At 41.7% G+C, this 20,761-nt stretch overlaps 1 protein-coding gene across 1 annotated transcript; it reads left to right on the forward strand.

The window, feature by feature from the left end:
• The first annotated feature begins 10,516 nt into the window (after window positions 1-10,516).
• Window positions 10,517-11,118, forward strand: LOC147434746 (uncharacterized). Its single transcript, XM_086489677.1, has one exon. It carries the CDS (start codon window positions 10,517-10,519, stop codon window positions 11,057-11,059), a length of 543 nt encoding a protein of 180 aa, XP_086345803.1. The 3' UTR covers window positions 11,060-11,118.
• The last annotated feature ends 9,643 nt before the right edge of the window (window positions 11,119-20,761 follow it).

Genomic DNA, 20,761 nt, shown 5'->3' on the forward strand with positions numbered 1-20,761 from the left:
GAGATTCATTGCTTTCTTGATCTTTGGATTCCTCCTCTCGTATGGGAGAGAGTCTTCTTTTGGGGGTCTCTTCAAGAAGCCTTGTAAGCTCTCTCTCCTCTTGGAGAGGAAAGGTAATCCCATAAGCACAAAGTTGTTGAGTAACTTCGGCTTACAAAGCGCGGTTGCCCATAGCTTGTTGCAACCTAGTGACAAGATAATTAACAAACATGGGAGAACCATCATTGGCACCTTCATGTGCAAAATCAAAGTTATCAATGTTTATTCTCCTCTCTTGGTTATTGTCAGCCATGCTAATTAATCTTATGTGTTTACTCAGTGTGCTTTAGCAATTCAAAACCTTAGTTGCTACTCCTCTTAGCCTTTGAAAATAGGCACATAAGTATCTACACCCACGTCTTGAATTGGTTAATTATAGAGAGTAGTGGAGTGAGTGTAACATAGCAAAGTTGTCGAGGGATAGATCCTTTCGGATTTCTTATGGCTCAATAATGGTAAAGCCATAGGCAAGTCTAAAAAGACTCCATTATTAAGTCCAAAGCTCCCGAGGTGTGCACCATATCCCACATCGTGGGCTCAACAAAACCTATCATAGATCCCAGTCCCACTTACCCTATATAATTATCAAAATCAAGCATTAATAGGCTACTTAAGGACCTCTCTTCTCAAGCAAGAAAAGAGAAACCAAATGCTCTGATACCAACGTAATGGAAATTGCCTATGAACTTTGAGAGTAGCGGAATTAGGGGGGAATTAGGTGAAGCACTTTTGAGAGATTCTTTGTGAGCATAGCGGGTGAACTTATTTGATGGTAGCAACATAAACATGGTACTTAGTTAACTTGGCATGAACAATACTTTTGCAAGAGAGAGAGTTTAGAGAACATGACACTAGTTGAGAAACGGATTCATATGGAGCTGGTCCCCCCCTCCAATAGGCATTTGTATTATAGGTTCTCCCATCAAGAGAGACTTGGTACATTACAATCTTTGTGTTCCTTGTGACCTACGTGATGCAATGAAGATGGAAAACTTCATGCATCACAAGTATAGCATAACTTAAAGAAATCATTAACTATCCCAAGCCTCAGTCCCAAGGCCTCAAACACCTTCGAAGGTGGAGAGATCTAGCGGGGAATGAGGATAGGGAAGAGGAAGAAGAAACATTCCATAGGAGAAAGAAGTAGTTCCTCACATATCATTACTCTCCTTGCTAGCATACATAATATCATAGTAATGGAGATGGAGAAGATGGCAAGCTTAAGCATTTAATCATGACTCTTGCTTGGATTAGCACTCCATAGCCAAGAGTGTTGTGTAGGCTTTCACTCTCACAAGCTTGGATAAGGAGGTGGTGTTCCTCAACTTTCACCAAGTGAGAATGGTCCCTTAAATGAGTGTGTGTGATGGTGTATATCCCTGTAGCACCCCCCCTCCTTGCTTTGGGCGAGTTGTGACCCTGTTGCATGTTGCAAGCTCATTGGACCCCTCTCCCCTAGCCAATCACATGCAGCATGCAATCAAGTACATGGGTAGTCTTCTGACAAGTGTCCTCCTTATCCCTTAGAGAGACAGAGCTTGAAAATATCTAGATGTTTGTTAGATGGAAGTAGAAACTCATTGGACCCCTCTTTAGCCAACCAATAGCATTCACACACCCATGTGGTTAAGCTTAGTGAGAGTCTGACATGTGTCCCATGTGCTCTTTTAGAATTTCCACTAACTTTGAGATTTTTATGCATAGGAAGTTTCTCAAGCAGCTTCCTCATTAAGTGAGTAGGTTCTCTTTTTGACTCAAGCATCTTACCCCCCATGCATAGGAAGATTCTCAAGCAACTTCCTCATTAAATGTGACAGGTACCTCGAGTACCTTAGTCATCAAGCATGACAAGCACCTTAGGTGGTGTTCCCACCTCAAGCACAACCCTAGCTTGCGGTTCCCTCCTCAAGCACAGCCCTAGCTTGCCTAAGTTTAGGTCGGGTTCCCACCTCAAGTACAACCCTAGCTTGCTTAAGGTTCTCACCTCAAGCACAACCCTAGCTTGCTTAAGGTCAAAAGGACTTTTAACACTAACCATTTGAGGTCTTTATGAAGCTAACCCTAAGGTCTTTTAAGGTTCATTAGTTAACCTTGCTCTTTGACATATTATCACTCAATTTGGGGCCCTTTACCATTGGCCCCGTGTTGAGATAGATCCGTAAGCACATGTCTATATTCTAACCCTTGTTCCCGTTTATTATCGATCCCATATTTAAATGATCAGTTTAATATGAGAAAATCATTTGGGTTGATTAGATATTAGATATTTGATGACAGACTTTGACTCTAGAAGTGAGTTTCTCATAAATATCCGTGATACCAGCAAATGAAAGTGTCCATGTCATTTTCCTCATGCATAATCTTTGATTTCAACTCTTTACACAACAATGCAATTTTAGCCTCGTTGTCACTTCTATAAAGACCACATAGAATATCCCAATTCTATTTAGCTGAGAAAATTTGATGAGTAGTAGTGTGATTCACAAATAATGAAATCAATGCATGAGGTTGTGCATCTTTAGCATCCCAATGAGATTGCTTAGTTGTAGGGAAAATAGCTCTGCAACAAGTAGTAACCCTACCACCATATTCTACAACATCCTCAACATCACATGTATCCACATAACAAGGACGTACGTCAATTCCCTAAACAAATTTCCAAATGCACTTTACACAAAAAATGGTGCATCATCATGTAAGCCCACATTGACTAATTTTCTCCATCCACTTTACCCTCAACAGCAAACATCTTGACCACATCTATGTTGTTGTCATCCATGGTGAGTGCCTGCACCTCATGTGAAAATTGCCCAAAAAGAGGAGAAATGAAGTGAACCCAATACGTGCTAGTGATGCTGGTGATCAAGCTCGGGAGTATGTAACACACTAGTCTAATACCAATAGTTGAAAATAGGGTTGCAGGGAAATAGGGCACACAACTTGGAGAAGATGAAGAATCTCAAGGCACACAATAGAGAGTATGTATTTCTTAATGCACTATAAAAGATAAGTTAGCCCTAGAGTGATGGGTGTATATACAATTCACGGGGGGAAAAACCTCCTATTGAGGGGAAAAAATGCCCTGGTGGTCCTAAGTATTTTTACACACATCACTACCACGTGTATACGGTAACATTGCCAGCATCATAGATTTTCTCTTTTTCTCTTTTAGGTTTGTTACCTGGAATACGCACTGTTTCCTCTTCATCTTGGGTCAAAAGAATGTCCATTAAGTTAACAAGAAATCAAGAATATTTATTAAGCTCCACCTTGTCATGCTCTTGAAGGTCTTTGCAAAAGGGATCATCTGTAGGGTGGCTTGTCTTCCATCCTGAGGGCTGGTGAGGGAACTTGAGTTGGGATTTAGAAGGCTTAACCATAGAATTGATGCTCTGTTAAGATCATATCTTTTCTCTTTTTTCATTTTAGGTTTTCTACCTGGAATATGAAGAGTTTCCTATTTAGCTTGGGTCATAAGAATTTCCACTGATTTAACAAGTGATTGAGAAAATTTATAAGTTCCACCTTGTCATGCTCTTGAAATTCTTTGTAGATGGGATCATTGGTAGGGTGAGTGACTTGAGGGGTGTCTTCCATCCTAAGGGTTGATGAGGGAATTTGAGTAGCTAGAATACCTGGCTCTCCATCATCTGAGATGTTGGAATATGAAGACATGCCTCTTGCCTTATCCATAGCTAGGGCTTTCAGGAGGGACCAAAGGTTCAACTTGGGAAGGAATTTTCTCTGCATTAGGATGGCGTGCATGCTCTTTCCTGGTCTTCTTTGGCTAGTTGAGATGAAGAAACCTTGTCCTCTTTATCCTTATCCTCCTCAAATAGAGATGGTTCAAAAAGATCATCTAATAATGCCCCAAACTTATTGACATATCCACAGGATTTTCCCCTTGTTGGAGTTTTGTTTCTATAGCTTGGACCCTTGTGTTGACTTGTTGGAAGCCTTGGTTGTTCTCTTTACATCCTTTATTCTTTTCAGCTTCCTTCTTCTGAGCCGTGTTATCAAGATCATGGAAATCCTTAATTAAATGCCCCTACTTTAGACAATCAAACCAAGCATTGGGAACATTTTTGGATGTGTAGGACCTATCCACTTTGATCTTTGATTTGAATCGTTTCTTTGAGAGGAGCATCAATGCCCACCCTATGAGTAATTGTGGGTCCCATTTGGGGTTAATATCATTTGTAGTTTTTTGGCCTAAAAATTTACCTATTTGTGCACCCTCTGCTTGAGCCAGGAAAAGAATTCATTGGCGTAATCTAGAAATTCAACCCACACACAAACCTTGGAAGGTTTCTTACCCTTGGGATCTTGGGGGGTGCGGGTGCAATATGTAATCATGTTAATGTATAATGCGAGTTCAAAAGGAGGGGCTTTAAAATACAAAAAATGTAGACAATTTAACAGAGATACATTTAAATAAGGGGTTTTTATATTGAATTTTGGGAAAATTTCCTAAATAAGGGGTCATTTTACTCACTTAAACATGTTTAAAAGAGGGTTTTTTTTTAATACCCAACAAATGCACGTTATATAGGGGGTAGAACGGTGAACCCAAGCTTGGGATCAAAGCCTTTATGCCACTTCAAAACAAACATAATGAGCTCCTAATTAGCCATTACCCTCTACTTATCACTTGCAAGTCACTTTCACAGTCATCAAAGAAAAAGAGATAGTAGTTGCTAGGCAGGTATCGTACCTGAGAGGGTAAAAGATTACTCGATTCCCATTCTCACGCTATCCATTGTTTTATGAGTTGATTGGAGGTCTGATTTCAGGCACATTCCTATTACCACTCTCTCTTCTTTTAGGTGTTTAAACCAGTTGTTGAGATCAGCAGCCCCAACAATGACTTACCCTTCATTCTGAAACTGAGCCTGATGCCCTTTATTATCAGCATCTTCATGATTATCATTAGGCATATCTTCTCTAGCTTCTTTGTTTTCAGCTTCAACAACAAGACTCTTCAAATTAGAATGAGAATTAGCACAACCATTTTGTTTTCGGGGATGACTCTCATTAACCTCAAGGATTTGAGGATGATTCTCAACATTCTGCCAGACATTAGAAATAGAAGAAATTTAGTCATTAAGAAAGGGGGGATTATGATTTATCTATAGATATCTCTACAAGGTGAGAGGGTGAATGAGCGTATTTATTTATGGTCCATGTGGTTGAGGTGACAAGGATTTGAACAGGTCATCCTGCAAGAACTATTGAGAGGCTTGAAGATTTGGGGTAGGTTGGACTAAACTGCTTGAGCATAAGAATGAGGGCCTTGTAGCATAGATCTACTAGAGAAGGTTGATGCTCCAAGACCAGGGCTAAGAGATGTGCTAGACGGACTTCCCAGGCATGAAGGAAGACACCAAAACATTGTGAATATTTTTTTTCCCTTCACCTTGAAGGAGTCCATTCATGAGTGCATCTTGCAGGGCCATGTCTCCATCCTCAAAGGGGAAGGGAGCAAAGGAGTATCAGCACCCACCAAAGAGGAGAAGACATAGACATGTGTGTGTAAAGAGGGGCCCATACGAGCACTCAGCATGCATTTCTTGGACACAAAGATCCGTACCTTGTCACTTCTAGGTCCCGGCTTTAAGGCCATTTTTGAATTTTATTTTTGCTTATTGCCCAGTGACTAAGTGTGTTATGTGTGTGTGTGTGTGTGTGTGTGTGTGTGTGTGTGTGTGTGTGTGTGTGTGTGTGTGTGTGTGTGTGTGTGTGTGTGTGTGTGTGTGTGTGTGTGTGTGTGTGTGTGTGTGTGTGTGTGTGTGTGGACCATTAAGCGTGTTTTTTTCATGTGTGTGTTTGTGTGCAATGAAATGTGGGATACACCCCCTCCAAAGCAAACCAAAAAGAGAAAGAAAACCCCACATGCGAGCTTTGATATGCAGAAGTTTGCAGCCTTGAACGCCGGAGCCCCATGCCATCTCTGACTACTAGCCCACAAAAGGTGCATCCACAACACATGCACCGGCATTGCCTCCCTTTTACGTGCCACAGTGTCCCTAACCATGGGATCAATGGTCCCAATTGAAAGGCAGGAAGGCGAATGATCTGAACCATTGATCAATTAAATCTAAACTCAGGATCCCAAGTTTAAATTTTTTAAGCTAATCTTGGGAGGCCTGTCACGTGGACCTACGAGGGATCTAATCTCGAGACGCCCTCACTTCTCTGTCGGGTTTTGAACCCTCATCACTAGGTTGAGGAGCAGAGGACTTGACCAACATGCCCACATGCCCTTGGTTGAATTAGATGTGATTCCAGATCAATGTGAGGTAAACTTGGGATATTGACATAAAAACTAAAATTGGGATCCGAAGTTCCGTTTTTGTGGATTCCACCATAAAAACTAAGCTTGGGATCTCGAGTTTAGTTTTTATCCATCAACAAACAAGATCTATGAGCACCCTTGATTTTGCACAAGAGTCCTTGATCCCATGGTTAGGACCCCGTGAACTTAAAGCTGAGGCTGACAATTCCCACACTGTTCAAAGTGACCTGTATGAAGCTACCTTTTCTGCCTTGCCTTACTATTGGCTCCTACTCTTGCTTGTCATCGACATCATTGTCTGCTGCTCATTACTTTGTTTAGCTTGCCCTGCTACTTGCCTCAAAGGCTCAACCATTTGTTGAAGCCTCTTTCGCCTACCCCAAGATCCCTCTTTTGGCTATCCCATGCTCTGTGCTAACCCCACTGATGGACCCATGCTTCTATGTTGTAGCCCACATCTCCTCACATAGAATTTAAACATCCATAGGCTCATGGTCCATACTTGCTCGACTTGCTCTCAACCACCCACAACCCCTTGCATCTACAACATATTTGCCCACAACTCTTCAATGCCATCAACTCGCCCATCATCACCTACAGGCTATTGCCACTTGTAGATCTTGGCTTTATTGACAATTGAACATTAAGTTTACTTTTGGAAAATCTCATTCTCACCAAGTCAATTGTTTTGGTCCTAACAAACCCATGCTCCCACGGCTTAAAACTCTTGACCAAGCCCAAGTTCACAAAGCAAGGCATCATAAGAGCTCCCAAGGACTCCAAGGCACCAAGAGATCATCACCACCACACTGTGTATTTGAGCTTCAAATAAGTATTCAAGGATCATTCAAGCGCATTGAGCATTCAAGATACTCAAAACACTTCAAGCTTTGAGCACTTCAAGCACTAAACTGGTTTGGCAAATGAGTTCCAAAAACACATCAAGCATTCACGGCCCTACAACTAAAAAGTTAAAAACTATTCATGGCACCAAGCCATGCATTCACACTGTAAGTATTTTTGTATTTTGAACAAACCATTGTCCCTTTGTATTTGCATGTATACAAGCACTATGTCCACCAATAAGAAGGGACATGCACCCAACCAGTGTTTCTTCAAAGAAATGCTAAGAATCAAAGAAATCCCAAATATTCCAAAGTTAAAGTACACGTTGTGGAAGAAGAAGAATAAGAAGAAGGGGATGCCAACACTATCTATTATGTTGATGTATTGTAATGGGTTTTAGACACTACCCAAAACCCAAATTTTGGAGGTAAGACCTACCCTCTTTTGCATTAGATTCATCTTATGAGTCATGTACAATTACTTTAAGTGACCCATATTAACCTCCTCTATTAGTATCCATGCACATCGTGTAAGCTTCAACTTACGAGGGTGTTTGTTGGGGTAAACTGTTAGCTTACACTTAATACATGACCAAGCCCCAAAAGCCAAGCATACTAAGCATGCACCTTACTACATGGATTTCCCTAACACATGCTTCTCAATAGTCACATGCTATTTTGTATAACCACATGATGCTTGACCTTTTTCCCACATGTGATGAATATCACTTTTCAACATTTAATTCCACCTTCCTTGTTTGAGTCTGTAGATGGCCACTATGCAAATGATGTAATCCTCCATCTCCATCTCAAAATCTAATACAATCATTATGTCATCAATTCAATATGAATGGTTCTTTTGTCTATCCAACATAAACTTTCAAAAGGCCCTTGTAGGCCTTATGTAAAGCATGGGCATATTAGATAAGAGAATTCACCAAGATATCCCTACCCATGGTTGTTTAAGATCAAAGGAGTCCTGGTCAAGCATGCTTTGGTTGATGTATGCCAAAAACAACGTTGGGGGTGGGGGGTGGGTGCGTGGGGGGGGGGGGGGGGGGGGGGGGGGGGGGGGGGGGTGGTGGTACTAAACAATGGAAGAAGAGAGGAGGAGAAGGAAGAGGTTACATTTGTACTTGAAAGATTCCTTTACATCTTTCAATTAATGGATTTTTATTTCAGAGAAGCATGTATGATGAGTATAATTGCTATATAACAAAATGATATGATTAGGATTACTATACAACAAAAATGTAGGATTCTTAGTTAGCATGTCAAATTAACTACTTAAAGCCTCAAGTTACTTGGCAAACAAAGTTCTTAGGTTGAGAAGCATAGTTTAGCTATTTTTAACTAGGAAAATTAAACCTTTCTACTATCTTGCTCTAGTTTTCTTATATAGGAATCGGATTAAAGCTCCTTGTGATCAATCAGTGTCAAAGAGAATGAAGGCTTGTTCGATCTCTTATCTCGACTCATCCGTTGGCTATAGCTAGTTTCGTTTTTGGGCGGGGGGGGGAAGGGGGTCAACCATAAGTAGATTCTATATATCGAGTGCATTAAAGCTCACGAATAAAAGGGACCCTTTTCCTATTCAATCTTTAAAAAAAAATCAAGATCCATTTTTCAACACCCTTCTATCTATGAAAATGTGAGAAAATATTGAATAATAGAATCCCTAATATTGAACCCACACGATCGTTTTTTATTTTGTTGTAGTGACCCCCTCCCCCCCCCCAGTCCTCGAGTAGTCACTGCTAATCTGGGTCGATGCCACTCTCATTGACATGGCTCTATTGCTATTGCTCTCTCTCTCTCTCTCTCTCTCTCTCTCTCTCTCTCTCTCTCTCTCTCTCTCTCTCTCTCTCTCTCTCTCTCGTTGAGTCTAACCATTGTTGTAACCTCGAAATCTTTATCGACATGGCTCATCTTACATAAAAGGATTTTGCCTTCTTGTTGTATCCAGCAACAATAGTCCATCGCCTCTTCGTCATGGCCCTTGTTTTTTTTTTGGCAGCAACAACAAGTTCATGTTCTCCTCCTACTTTAAGCAACCACAACTTCACATCTTGTATTGGGTTTCCCTAGGAGCTTGACTGTAGTTTCGTGGAAGCCGATGGACTGCATCTAATCAAGGAGGCACTTAGCCCAATTCAAGCATGGAGGGTCCATCAAACTCGCCATTTGATAAACCATAAATCCAGACTAAGAAAGGAGGGCACGATGAAGGACCACCAAATCAACCACCAAAGGTCCAACAACTATGGATGATGATCACCAGAAAGGAAAAAGGGAAAGTTGTACTCATATAGCCAATTTAGAGCATAGCTCGAGCTTTTCCAACGGCCAGTGATTAAGTATCTACGCTGCTACTATGCTTCATTGTCAACCCCAAACCCCTCATTTTAAGAATATGGTAGCGAGGACTTTAAGACCATCAACTCGACTATCCAAGCAATACTAGCCAACTCTTAAGAAAGCTGCAGCCAAAGATCGGTGGGATATTTTTTGTCTTCTAGTAGTAAAAGGGGGTCTAGGAGTAAAAAATATTAAAAAATGGACATATAAAATAGCATTCAAAGTCCTCATCTGTGCTCTTCAGATACTAGCCAAGAATGGGCTCTCTTCCTGTTCAAGAAAATAAATAGCTTCGCTCTGGCCAATTGGAAGCCTCGCAAAAACTGAGCTGGATCACTATTTTTTTTGGGCCATTTCCCATCAAGTCTAAAGGGTCAGACCTTCCTGTATCTCTTTGGGGTGTGTGGAATAGGGCAAGGGTTGATCTGTCAGTCTTCTGGTCAAACAACAGGTCTAATGTTGTTTGGCAATTCCACTCCATTTGGTGGCCTCTCTCCCCTCAAACCCCTATCGCCAATAACAGAGAAGGACGGCACTTCGATGTCACAACAAAGGAATCACCACTTGGCGAGTTCTTTGGAATGGGCAATTACACAGATGGAAATTAGCTGAGGAACTTCTTCCCCATTTTTCCCTTCAGCCATGGGAACTCACACTCATTTTATCGAGACTTGAGGTTTTCCCTAGTTCAGAGCTATGGAAGCTCTCAGTTAAAGAATGTGTCCCACTTAGTGCCTTTGGATGGAAAGGTGGATTCAAACTCCAACATGGCCCACAATTGGATCTTGGAGACATCACTCTCTCATTGCATAGCACATTGAACAGACGGTGGAACGTCAGCCTGGACAGCAAGCAGTGGATATTCAAATTTAAGAAGATGTGGGACACGTCAATTCAACCCAAGAAATCGGTCCTCCTTTGGCTTATACTCCACAAAGTCCTGTGGAGTGGGGAGAAAAGCCTCGATGCAGGGATATCCATGGGGATCTGTCTCAGATGCAATGTAGAAGTGGAGTCTATATTTCATTTATTTTTAAGATGTCCGCAGTCTGCTATTATTTTGTCTCCTATAAATTTTGTTCGAAAAAAAACAGTCTCTTGGAGGCAACTGCTACTACGGGGAGACTCTAAAGGCATTTTGTCCTGCTATTGGAACCGAACTAGGGCTGAATTTCTATGGATTATCTGGAAATTGAGAAACAGTGATGTGTTTAATGTGGCTTACCAGGCTCCTAGCCTGAAAGCGATGTTTGTGGATTTCAATCTACAAGTGTTCAAAACAAAAATCAACGAAGCCAACCTCTACTATCTCAGGAACTCGATAATTAAAGACGCGGAAAAAGCACACCAGACAATGGAGGCTGAAGATCTGGAACTCCCCATTAATAAGAGAAAGCTAGCAAAAATTAGGAACATGTTGGCTGCTAATCAGGATTCCTCCCGGGCGGCGTTCGAGGTCATTTCCAAAGCCGGTAGCTTCATGGAAAAGATACAAGGAATGATAGATTCTCTGAAAGATTGAAGAATATCATGAAAGGATGTATTGTATGATCGGGTTGTGTATGATCGGCTTTAGTTGTTTTGTAACTAGTCAAAGGATATATAATGGAACGAGTCGGTTTTGTAAAGGGAGAGTCTCCGTGGAAGTGATATGGTGCCGGGGCATGGTCTGCAGGTATCCCATGGTTGTAATTTTGTCTCCTTTCCTCTGTTAACATAACCTTCACTGCTTTGTTGGGAGCAAAAAAAGGGCAACTTTGAAGGTCATTTTGTTGAGGAAGTTCTCTGTTCTTCGTGAATGTAGCACGACTCTGTCCCACAAAGCAACAGAGGCTATCCTTGGTGGATTGTCCCCCCTACGCTCTTGCTCTTGACCGGCTGCTCTGCTCAAGGCTTCTTCAACCAATCATACTATTGTTTTTCCTTGTCCTAGGACATTATTGAATTTTCAAGTGGCATGATTGTTATAAGCTGAGGCAAATGTGTAGCTCAAAGCGGTGGGGCAATGGGTTTAGATGAGTTGAATATTAAAGATCTTGATAAGCTTGCCTCGATACAACCGGCAAACTTGGACAGAATTCTAGCAAACATCGCCAAAAATATTGCAAGGGATTTCTTTGTGTTGGTAATTCGTTGGAAGGTCCTCTTCATAGATCTTCTCACCAAGGATTGTTATAAGAGAACGAGAGAGTGAGAGAAAGACGAAGAAGAAGTAGAAGAGAATTTTGACAGCAGCATCATACAGCAGTAGATTTAGCGCAGCAGCAGCAGCTAGTCTTCAAGAAAAATCACAAAGATAGGTGCAGCGCCATTAAAATGGCGGCAATGAAGGCGCAACACCTCATTACTGTGCAGGCGGTAACGCTGATGACGGTGATACTACTGTGGGTTCTTCAGTGGCAGGCGATGGCAGACGTGACCTGCGATGGGGGCGACAGCCCGCTCCTCGAAGACTGCCAAAATCTGATAAGCAACCAATTCTCCGACGGTAGCAGCGACTTAGTTGTGCAGGCCCACACATCCTTCCAGACTGACATGGCCACCTGCCGCGTAGAGATCCGCAACGGCTACGACGGACCTGCGTCGTACCAGGCCTCCGCCATTCGCTTTTATCTCAACGACGTCATCTCCGCCTGCGTCGTCAACGGTTACCCCGGCACCAATCTCCAAGACAGCTTTGTACAATTCGTCCTCATGCACACTTGATGGGAAAAGCGTGACAAATATAACTTGTCTAGGTCAATCCCTATAATGTTGATTTTGAGGTGCCAATAATTTACATATAATATTCTCGAATAGCTATGTCTCAGTTCTAACATGGGAGGCCTTCCCTTTGTGAAGAGTGAGAATAGTTTTGTATGAAGGTGTGACACTAGTTTCACATTTTACGCTAGCGGAACATTTAGTCAGAACCTTAGTGGTGACGCCTGTAAATAGGACTCGTTAATCTTATTTTGGGCCTCTTATCTCTTAGACTCTTAGTTGATCATCACAACTCTTAGGATAGCTTACGTGCAGTAAAGAGAGACTGTTCTTAGCCTACTCAATCTACACTATCAACTCTACCTTGCGCATGTACTTCTTGCCCCCTCTCTCATCCTACGCGTTTCCTCCTTGGCCAACCTCTTCTTTAGCATTTTGAACTGGTGGTTAGCGTTACAGTTTGAAGTTGTGACTCCCATTTTCATTTTGAAGGTCATTCCCCTTTTCTTTCTACACAAACAGGAAGAGCATACAACTATTTTTTAAATTTCCTACAATTTTTCTGAAGGGTACCATATATGCTAGTTCTTCTCTAGAAGAGTAAAACTCTCTTGGAACGGTGTTGCATCCTTGTAATTTTAGAGCTTCCTGGTACAATCTTTGCAAATGTGAGAGGTCCTATGGTGTCTATGAGATAAAGCCCAACCGTCTCTTTCCTTTTTGGCAAGCTAGAATTTCGAATAGACCCTTCCTTAGCAATTATAGATAATTTATATATTGATGGAGCAATTCTACATCAGTGTGCAGAGGTGATTCAACCGCATTGACAACCATAGATATTGATGGTGCGAGTGTGTATGCTGCCAATGTGGGTGATTCCAAGGTTATTAATTGTCATGTTGGGGTTGTAACTCCAATAACTATAGATCATGATCCAATTTCACAACGAAATAGTATTCAAAGCAAGGGTAGATATATCTCGGTTCTACTAGGCAACCTGCATTTTGATATAACAATGCTTCATTGATTTTGAAGAGTACTAAGAAGGCCAAGATTGTACATCTTTAGCAAGTCAAAAATAATCATGGGACAAGCCCAAGCAAATGATTTCATCAAAAGTGAAAAAGCCTCACAAAAGATGCCAAGAGTCGTCATCTTTAGCAAGTCAAAAGTACGATGGGACAAGCCCAAGCAAATCGTTTCATCAAATGGGCAAAATCTTGCAACATTTAATGGTCTAGTAACTTGTGTGTAGCGGAAAATAACATAGACATAGTGAGAATTTCATTAGAATAGATTCCTAATGAGCATAGCAAGAGTGCTTGGATGGTGAGAGCAACAGAAGAATAACACCTAGTTAGATAGGCATGAACAATACTTCAAAAAGAGAGAGAAATTAAGCTATTGACGACAATTGAGGACCGGATTTGCATGGAGTCGGCGGTCCCCCTCCAAAAGGCTTTGTATTATAGGTTTCCCCCATCAAGGAAGAAATTTTACAATACAATACTTTGTGTTCCTTCAATAACCTGCTAGTGCAATGAAGATGGAAGCTTCAAGCACCAAGCTTACACTTGAAAACACAACATCAATTCCCTCACGATCTCAGACCCAAGACCTCACACACCTTCGAAGATGGTGAGAGCTAGTGGAATATAAGAGTAGATCGAGAGGAAGAAGGAGTATTCTTATGAGAAAGACGTATGTATCCTCGCATGATTACTCATAATAGCTTAGCATAGCTTAGTAATTAGCATGGTAGAGGAGATGAGCACGCATTGCAGGTTGGCTCTTGGTTGGATCTGCATCACAAAGCCAAGAGTTGTTGGTGTAGGCCTCCCTTTTCACAAGCTTGGAGTAGATGATGAGCTTTCCATTAAAGCTTGAGAAGGAGAGATAGTCTTCTTTTCTTTACACATGAGATTGTGTGTGTGTGTGTGTGTGTGTGTGTTAATGCCTTGTCAACCCCTCTTGCTTTTTACTCATGCTGGCATCCTATTGGCCCCTGCAAAGCTTAGACAATGACAATTAAGAAGCATAAGTGATAGCCTTGTGACATGTTTCCTCCTTTCCCTTTTGTGAGAGCTTTAGGTATTTAAATAATGCAATTAAACTCTCATTGGACCTCTTAGTCTTCTAGCCAATATGAATCACCATTGGGCTGTTGAATAGTCGTTGGACCCCTTGGGAGACTGTCCAATACTCTTCTAGAGCTTAATTTCTATTGGTTCTTTTATCAATTGTTTAAAATAAATTAAACTAAGTTTACTCTAGCCTAATTCTCTCATTGGTCCACCTCTATGGACATCCAATAGGATTTGAATGCACCTTGGGGGCAATTGGGCTAGGGAGCTGATATGTGTCCACTATGCCCTTTGTGTAAAGGGAGCTTGCAAGTGTGTGTGTGTGTGTGTGTGTGTGTGTGTGTTTCTCTCTCATCCCCTACATATAAGGCTCGCCCCCTCCTTGATAGGGATGTGGAGAGACTTTTGAGTCTTCCCACAAGCATCCAAATTTCCTAGAGTTTGACCATTAAACATTTCATTTGATTTTGGAACCTAAGCTTTTTGGAAGTCTTAATGGGTTGAACCTTAGGGTCTTTGAAGCTCATTGTTTCACATTGCTCTTTTGTTCATTTTAAACATTGTTTCACATTGTTCATTTGTACAGTTGCTTACTCTAGGGAAGCATTGTAAGCATTGACAAAGATTACGTTATCCTTTAATTGCATGCCTTGCATCCATGTAGCATCTTCAAAAGGATAGTTCTTAAACTTAATAAGATAGCATCGGATAATCTTACCACCTCTCAGTACCTTGTCTTCATGTCGGAGAATGGACTGGGGCTGCAGCACCTCTTCTTCACTACAAGAGGCTATTCATATTAGCGACGCTCAAAAAAAAAAATCTCGGCGTCGCTATGAGCGTCGCAAATTTACTTGTAAATTTGCGACACTCATAGCGACGCCGACTGGGCTAAAAAAATAACAGAGAGCGCCCAAAAACTCAGATCTCAAATCTGAGTTTTTCGGCGCCCTCAAGCAAGGAGCAGGTAACGCTCTCCCTCTCTCTCTCTCTCTCTCTCTCTCTCTCTCTCTCTCTCTCTCTCTCTCTCTCTTTCTTCTCCACACACACACACACACACGAGGAGAGGAAGGAGAGCCAGGTATGCTCCTTCCCTCTCCTCACTCTCATGTTCCCTTCCCCTCTTTCTCTCTCTCTCTCTCTCTCTCTCTCTCTCTACACACACACACACAACACACACAATAGTGTTTTTTGAGGAGAGAGAGAGAGAGGAGAGAGAGAGGAGAGTACAAACAAAAAAAAAACGCACACACACATACATAAACAAAGAATGCACACACACATTGAGAGAGGAAAAGAGAGAGAGAGCATGCATAAAAAAAAACGCACACATTGAGAGAGGAAAAAGAGAGAAAGAACATGCAGTATGGATAACAAAAAACGCACACATTGAGAGAGGAAGAAGAGAGAGAAAACATGCATAAACAAAAAAACGCACACACATTGAGAGAGAAAGAGAAAGAAACTAATTTAACGTCGTAGGAAACTAATTAAAATTAAAAGACCTAAAGATCTAGCCGACGAGGAGTTGAACTCAAGACCTATTATTCAAGAGGGAAATGGCATAACCAATCTATCATACTTGGCATGGGTGATAGAAAGGTTATACCATTTATCTCTTTTTATTGGCACACACATCCACACACGCACACACACACAAGAAGAAGAGAGTTATAACGTCGTAGGAAACTATCCTAAAAGACGTTAAAGATTAGGTTAGATGTAGACTTACGTTAAATTAGATTTAGGTTTATTTAAGTTAAATTAGATTAGATTTAGGTTTATTTAAGTTAAATTAGATTAGATTTAGGTTTATTTTTAATTAGATTTACGTTTATTTACGCAAGATTTAGATTTACGTTATATTAGATTAGATTTAGGTCTCCATAGACTGCGATGCCTGCATGAAGCGGGTGAAGAAAGCCCTCAATCGAATATAGGGTATTGCTGCCTTCACTCATGGTGGGCTCCGTCGATCCAAAAGTACTGGTGAAATGTCTTCAGAAGATAGGGAAGAAGGTGGATCTTCAGGGCGGCAAGAGTCACTACATCCCCGACACAATGACCATCTAGACAACCTCTAGTCATTCAACAGCAACTTCAAAGTTAGTAACAAGAGCAAGAACGGTCTAAAGGGCCAATTGATGTCGTCAGATGTGGATGGAGATGAGGCAGCGTCACCGCGGAAGTTAACTCTCACATCTTTAGTGATGAGAATGCCAACTCTTGCCGAGTTATGTGAAAAATTATGTGTTAAAATCAGTTTTTAAGGTTCTTATAATCCCTGTTAGTTTAGTTCTTTGTTTTTAATATAGCATAATTTACGTTAGATTTAGATTTATGTTATATTAGATTAGACTTAGGTTTATTTAGGTTTATTTAGGTTTACCCACACAACACACACACACACAAGAAGAAGAGAGTTTTAACGTCGTAGGAAACTATCCCAAAAGACGTTAAAGATTAGGTTAGATGTAGACTTACGTTAAATTATATTTAGGTTTATTTTTAGTTAGATTTACGTTTATTTAGATTTGCGCTTATTTACGTTAGATCGAGTCCACGCAAGAATTACTTACGGTTTAGGGTTTAGAGTTAGACGAAAAGTGAAAAGATCTACTGTGAAAAGATGTTAAGATGCTGTGAAGTGCTACAGCTAGAGAAGAGGCAAAGGGGTTTTGTCCACTACATGCAGTATCATGTAGACGTGGGTCTGTAGATTTCTTGTACCCACAAATATAGGTATTGACCAATAAAGACGAGATTATAACCCGGTGGTTCTGATCTCCGTGCACCTCTAGACCGAGGTGTGCGGGGATTGGACATGACTAGAGAATGTGAGGTAAAGAGAGAGAGAGAGAGAGAGAGAGAGAGAGAGAGATAGAGAGAGATAAGACGAAGAATGCCAATAGAATATTAAATTTGTTGTCCAAGTTATAAGATTTTTATCCTCATTATGAGTAGTGACGAGGATGTGGGACCGTCCAACCGAAACACCTATCTCTCAACGAGGGTCTTATGTCCTTGTAATCAATGCAAGCATGCTGTGCGACAGACAAGACGTGTTTCTTTGCAGCACGTTCGCGAATTTGGCGAGTTCGATCCATCTATTATAGATCGAGTTGTTGCCAATTATAACTCGTCGGACTCTAACGCTGGCCAACAAGCAGCAATCTTGCAACCCAATAGATGTGTTCGCAGGCGCTTTGGTCAAGCAGCATATGTGAGGCCACAAGATGTAGCCTCTGATAGCTCGGGGGATGATCATGCAGACCACATTCCCAACGAGGCAATGTTTGAGCCCGAGATTGATGAAATGATCGAGACGATCATGGATTCAGAAAGGCTTATCTATGATGATATGAAAAGTGAAGCTGATACGCCATTGTATACTGGAGCACGTATGTCTAGATTGAAAGCACTCCTGGTTCTTCTCAACATGCAGGCAAAGTTTGGATGGAGTGACACTAGCGTCACAGCGCTTTTCAGGTGATCTATTACAATTAGTTTACTTTAATAAAACTCTAAATGTATAATGATCTGATAGATTTTTACATGACTGTATCGTATTTTTATGTTGTGTAGATTGCTTAAAGAGCACATACTACCAGCTGACAATGTGATGCCAGATTCCGAGATGAAGCAAGAAAGATTTGCGAAACTTGGGGATGGATTACAATTCTATCCACGCTTGTCCTAATGACTGCATTCTTTTCAAAGGGGAATACATAGACATGGAGAAGTGTCCGAAATGTGATTCCGAAAGATATCGAGTAGATCTCCACGGGACAAAAATTCCACAAAATGTTTTGCGACATTTTCCTCTGCTTCCTCGCATCAAGCATTTCTTCGAATGTAAGTCCATGGCCGCCCTAGCATCATGGCATGAGGAGAATAAATCTTCGGATGGTGTGCTACGAATTCCTGCAGATTGCGCAGCCTGGAACATATAGATGGAACATGGTCGGATTTTGCCAGGGAAGCTCGAAATTTGCGCTTAGGCCTGGCTATGGATGGCGTAAATCCATTTGGTCAAAGATCAACATCTTACAGTGTATGGCCCGTTGTCATCGTCAACTACAACATTCCCCCGTGGTTGACTACGAAGAAGGGGCACCTATGGCTAAGCTTGATTGTGCCAGGGCGATATAAAGTGGAGAATATGGATGTGTATCTTCGTCCACTATTGGAAGAGCTACAACAATTGTGGATTGGCATAGAGGTGGTGGATATGAGCCGACACACAGGATGACGGAATGCTTTGATCAGAGGCATTCTAATGTGGACCATGCATGACTATCCCGGGCTAACAGAATGCTCAGGTGATCTATTGACACTCCTCACTCAGACACTGTAAATCTTGTTTTTTCCCATAGTTGATCTATTATCATGTGTATACATGCAGGGCTTCAAACAAGCGGATACAGAGCATGTGTCACATGTGGACCTAGACTGAATGCACGTAGGGCGCCCTCACTCAAGAAGCAAATCTACGAAGGTCATCAAGCGTATCTTCCAGAGAATCATGTGTTACGCGACGGCTTTTTGGGAAGAGAGCCACCAAGGATGTCTGCACAAGCATGGTTAGAGCAGAAGGAGATGTGCGATGACGGATTGCCTCCAGGGATGAAGAGACTATCTCTATGGTACGAGTTACCATACTGGCCCCGACTCATGATCAATCTCTTGCTCGATCCAATGCACATATTCAAGAATGTGGGTAATCTACTATGGGACCATCTGACCGGCAAGAAAGATACTTTGGGAGCCAGAGTTGACCTTAGAAATGTGGATCTTATGGAGCAATATTGGCCGCAAACAGCGTCTGATGGATCGATAAAACTCCCTAAAGCACCATGGATTTTCACAGGAGCCCAAGAACGCAAAGTAAAAGAGACCATTCGATCTTTGCGGACCCCCACTGGCGTAATGCACTCGCTCCGAACGTGTTTTACTAAAGAAGGAAAGCTTACCGGTTTGAAGTCACACGATTGGCATAAAATGTGTCAGGTACGTTCATAGTGGACTTTAATATCATTGCTGCACATACTTTACATTTTATTTTACCGTTTGCCATTGAGGGATGTTTGTCTCTCGACATCCGTAACACAATCTACAAACTTGCAAAGCTGGTGCAATGGATCTCACAAAAGGAGATCAACGTAGACTCCATACCATTCGCCAAACTAAATGCTGCGGAGCTTGTGTGCATGTTTGAGAAACATTTTCCTACTACCATGCTAACCATTCAGGTGCATCTTCTTGTTCACATAGTTGATGAGGTGGAAATAGCTGGCACAGTTCATTCCAGATGGATGTTCTTCTTAGAACGTTTCATGAAAACGCTTAAGGGATATGTGCGTCAAAAGGCACGTCCAGAGGGTAGCATGGCAGAAGGTTGGTTGGTATCAGAGTCCCTAGTGTACATTGGAGAGTGGCTAGACGGATTTGATAAAGCCCGGGACATGCTATGGCAAACCATAGATGATGAGTGCATATCTGGGATTGTCATGTGCAATCTCGGTGTTGAGAAGAAGATGACGGAAGATCTAGAGGCTAAAATCAACCGATTTTGCATGCTTCACAATCCATTGATGCAAAAGTGGATTTCACAATATGAGGATGCAAAGCAAGAACGACAAAGGGCACGAATCGAGTGGAGACGGGGAAGACGACCACCGATGCACTATCCGACAGTTCTGGAGAGCCTACCAACCTTCATGAGCTTAAGATGGTTGCACAACCAATTGAAAAGTGCACAACAATGCGGTGACGAAGTGACTGAGGAAGAGTGGGAGTACTCTCGGGGTTGCGTGACCAAGGTAAGTTTGCAATGTACGACTAGCTAGTGACTTTATTTCTAAACGTTTGAACGGCCACTCATAATCTTTGTTCGTTGTAGTATAAGTCATACACAGCAGCATGGTGTAAAGGTTGACATTTTAGGGTGGAACGAATCGACAAAAAGCGTTTTACTCAAGATTGTGGAATCATGGCAAAATTTGAACAGTATAGTCGACGACGTTCCTCTGATGCAGATCCTGTGGTGGCGGAACTCACTTACTTCGGCACGCTGCAAGAGATTTTGAGGATCGATTACAGAGGATTTTTTGTCGACTTGTTCGACGTGAAATGGTTCAAGATAATCATGGAGGGTCGCAACGCTACTGTGCGTAGAGGAGAGTCTGGTTTTCTTGAGGTGGATTCTACTAAGAAATGGACTGACCTAAGAGACACTTTCGTACTACCCGAGCATTGTGAACAAGTAAGTATGTAAATAGTTAACATCCCCCTTTTACAAGTTATGTGCTTGAAAGCTCTCATGTAAGTTATGTGGCTCTGGCAGGTAATATTTCATCCTACAAAGTCTACATCAAACTGGTGGTACGTCATAGAGGTAGCCCCTCGTAGTGCACAGGACATATGAAGGCTACCAT

The sequence above is a fragment of the Adiantum capillus-veneris genome, chromosome 19, assembly GCF_014529385.1.
Source record: "Adiantum capillus-veneris isolate H3 chromosome 19, ASM1452938v2, whole genome shotgun sequence".
NCBI lineage: Eukaryota > Viridiplantae > Streptophyta > Polypodiopsida > Polypodiales > Pteridaceae > Adiantum > Adiantum capillus-veneris.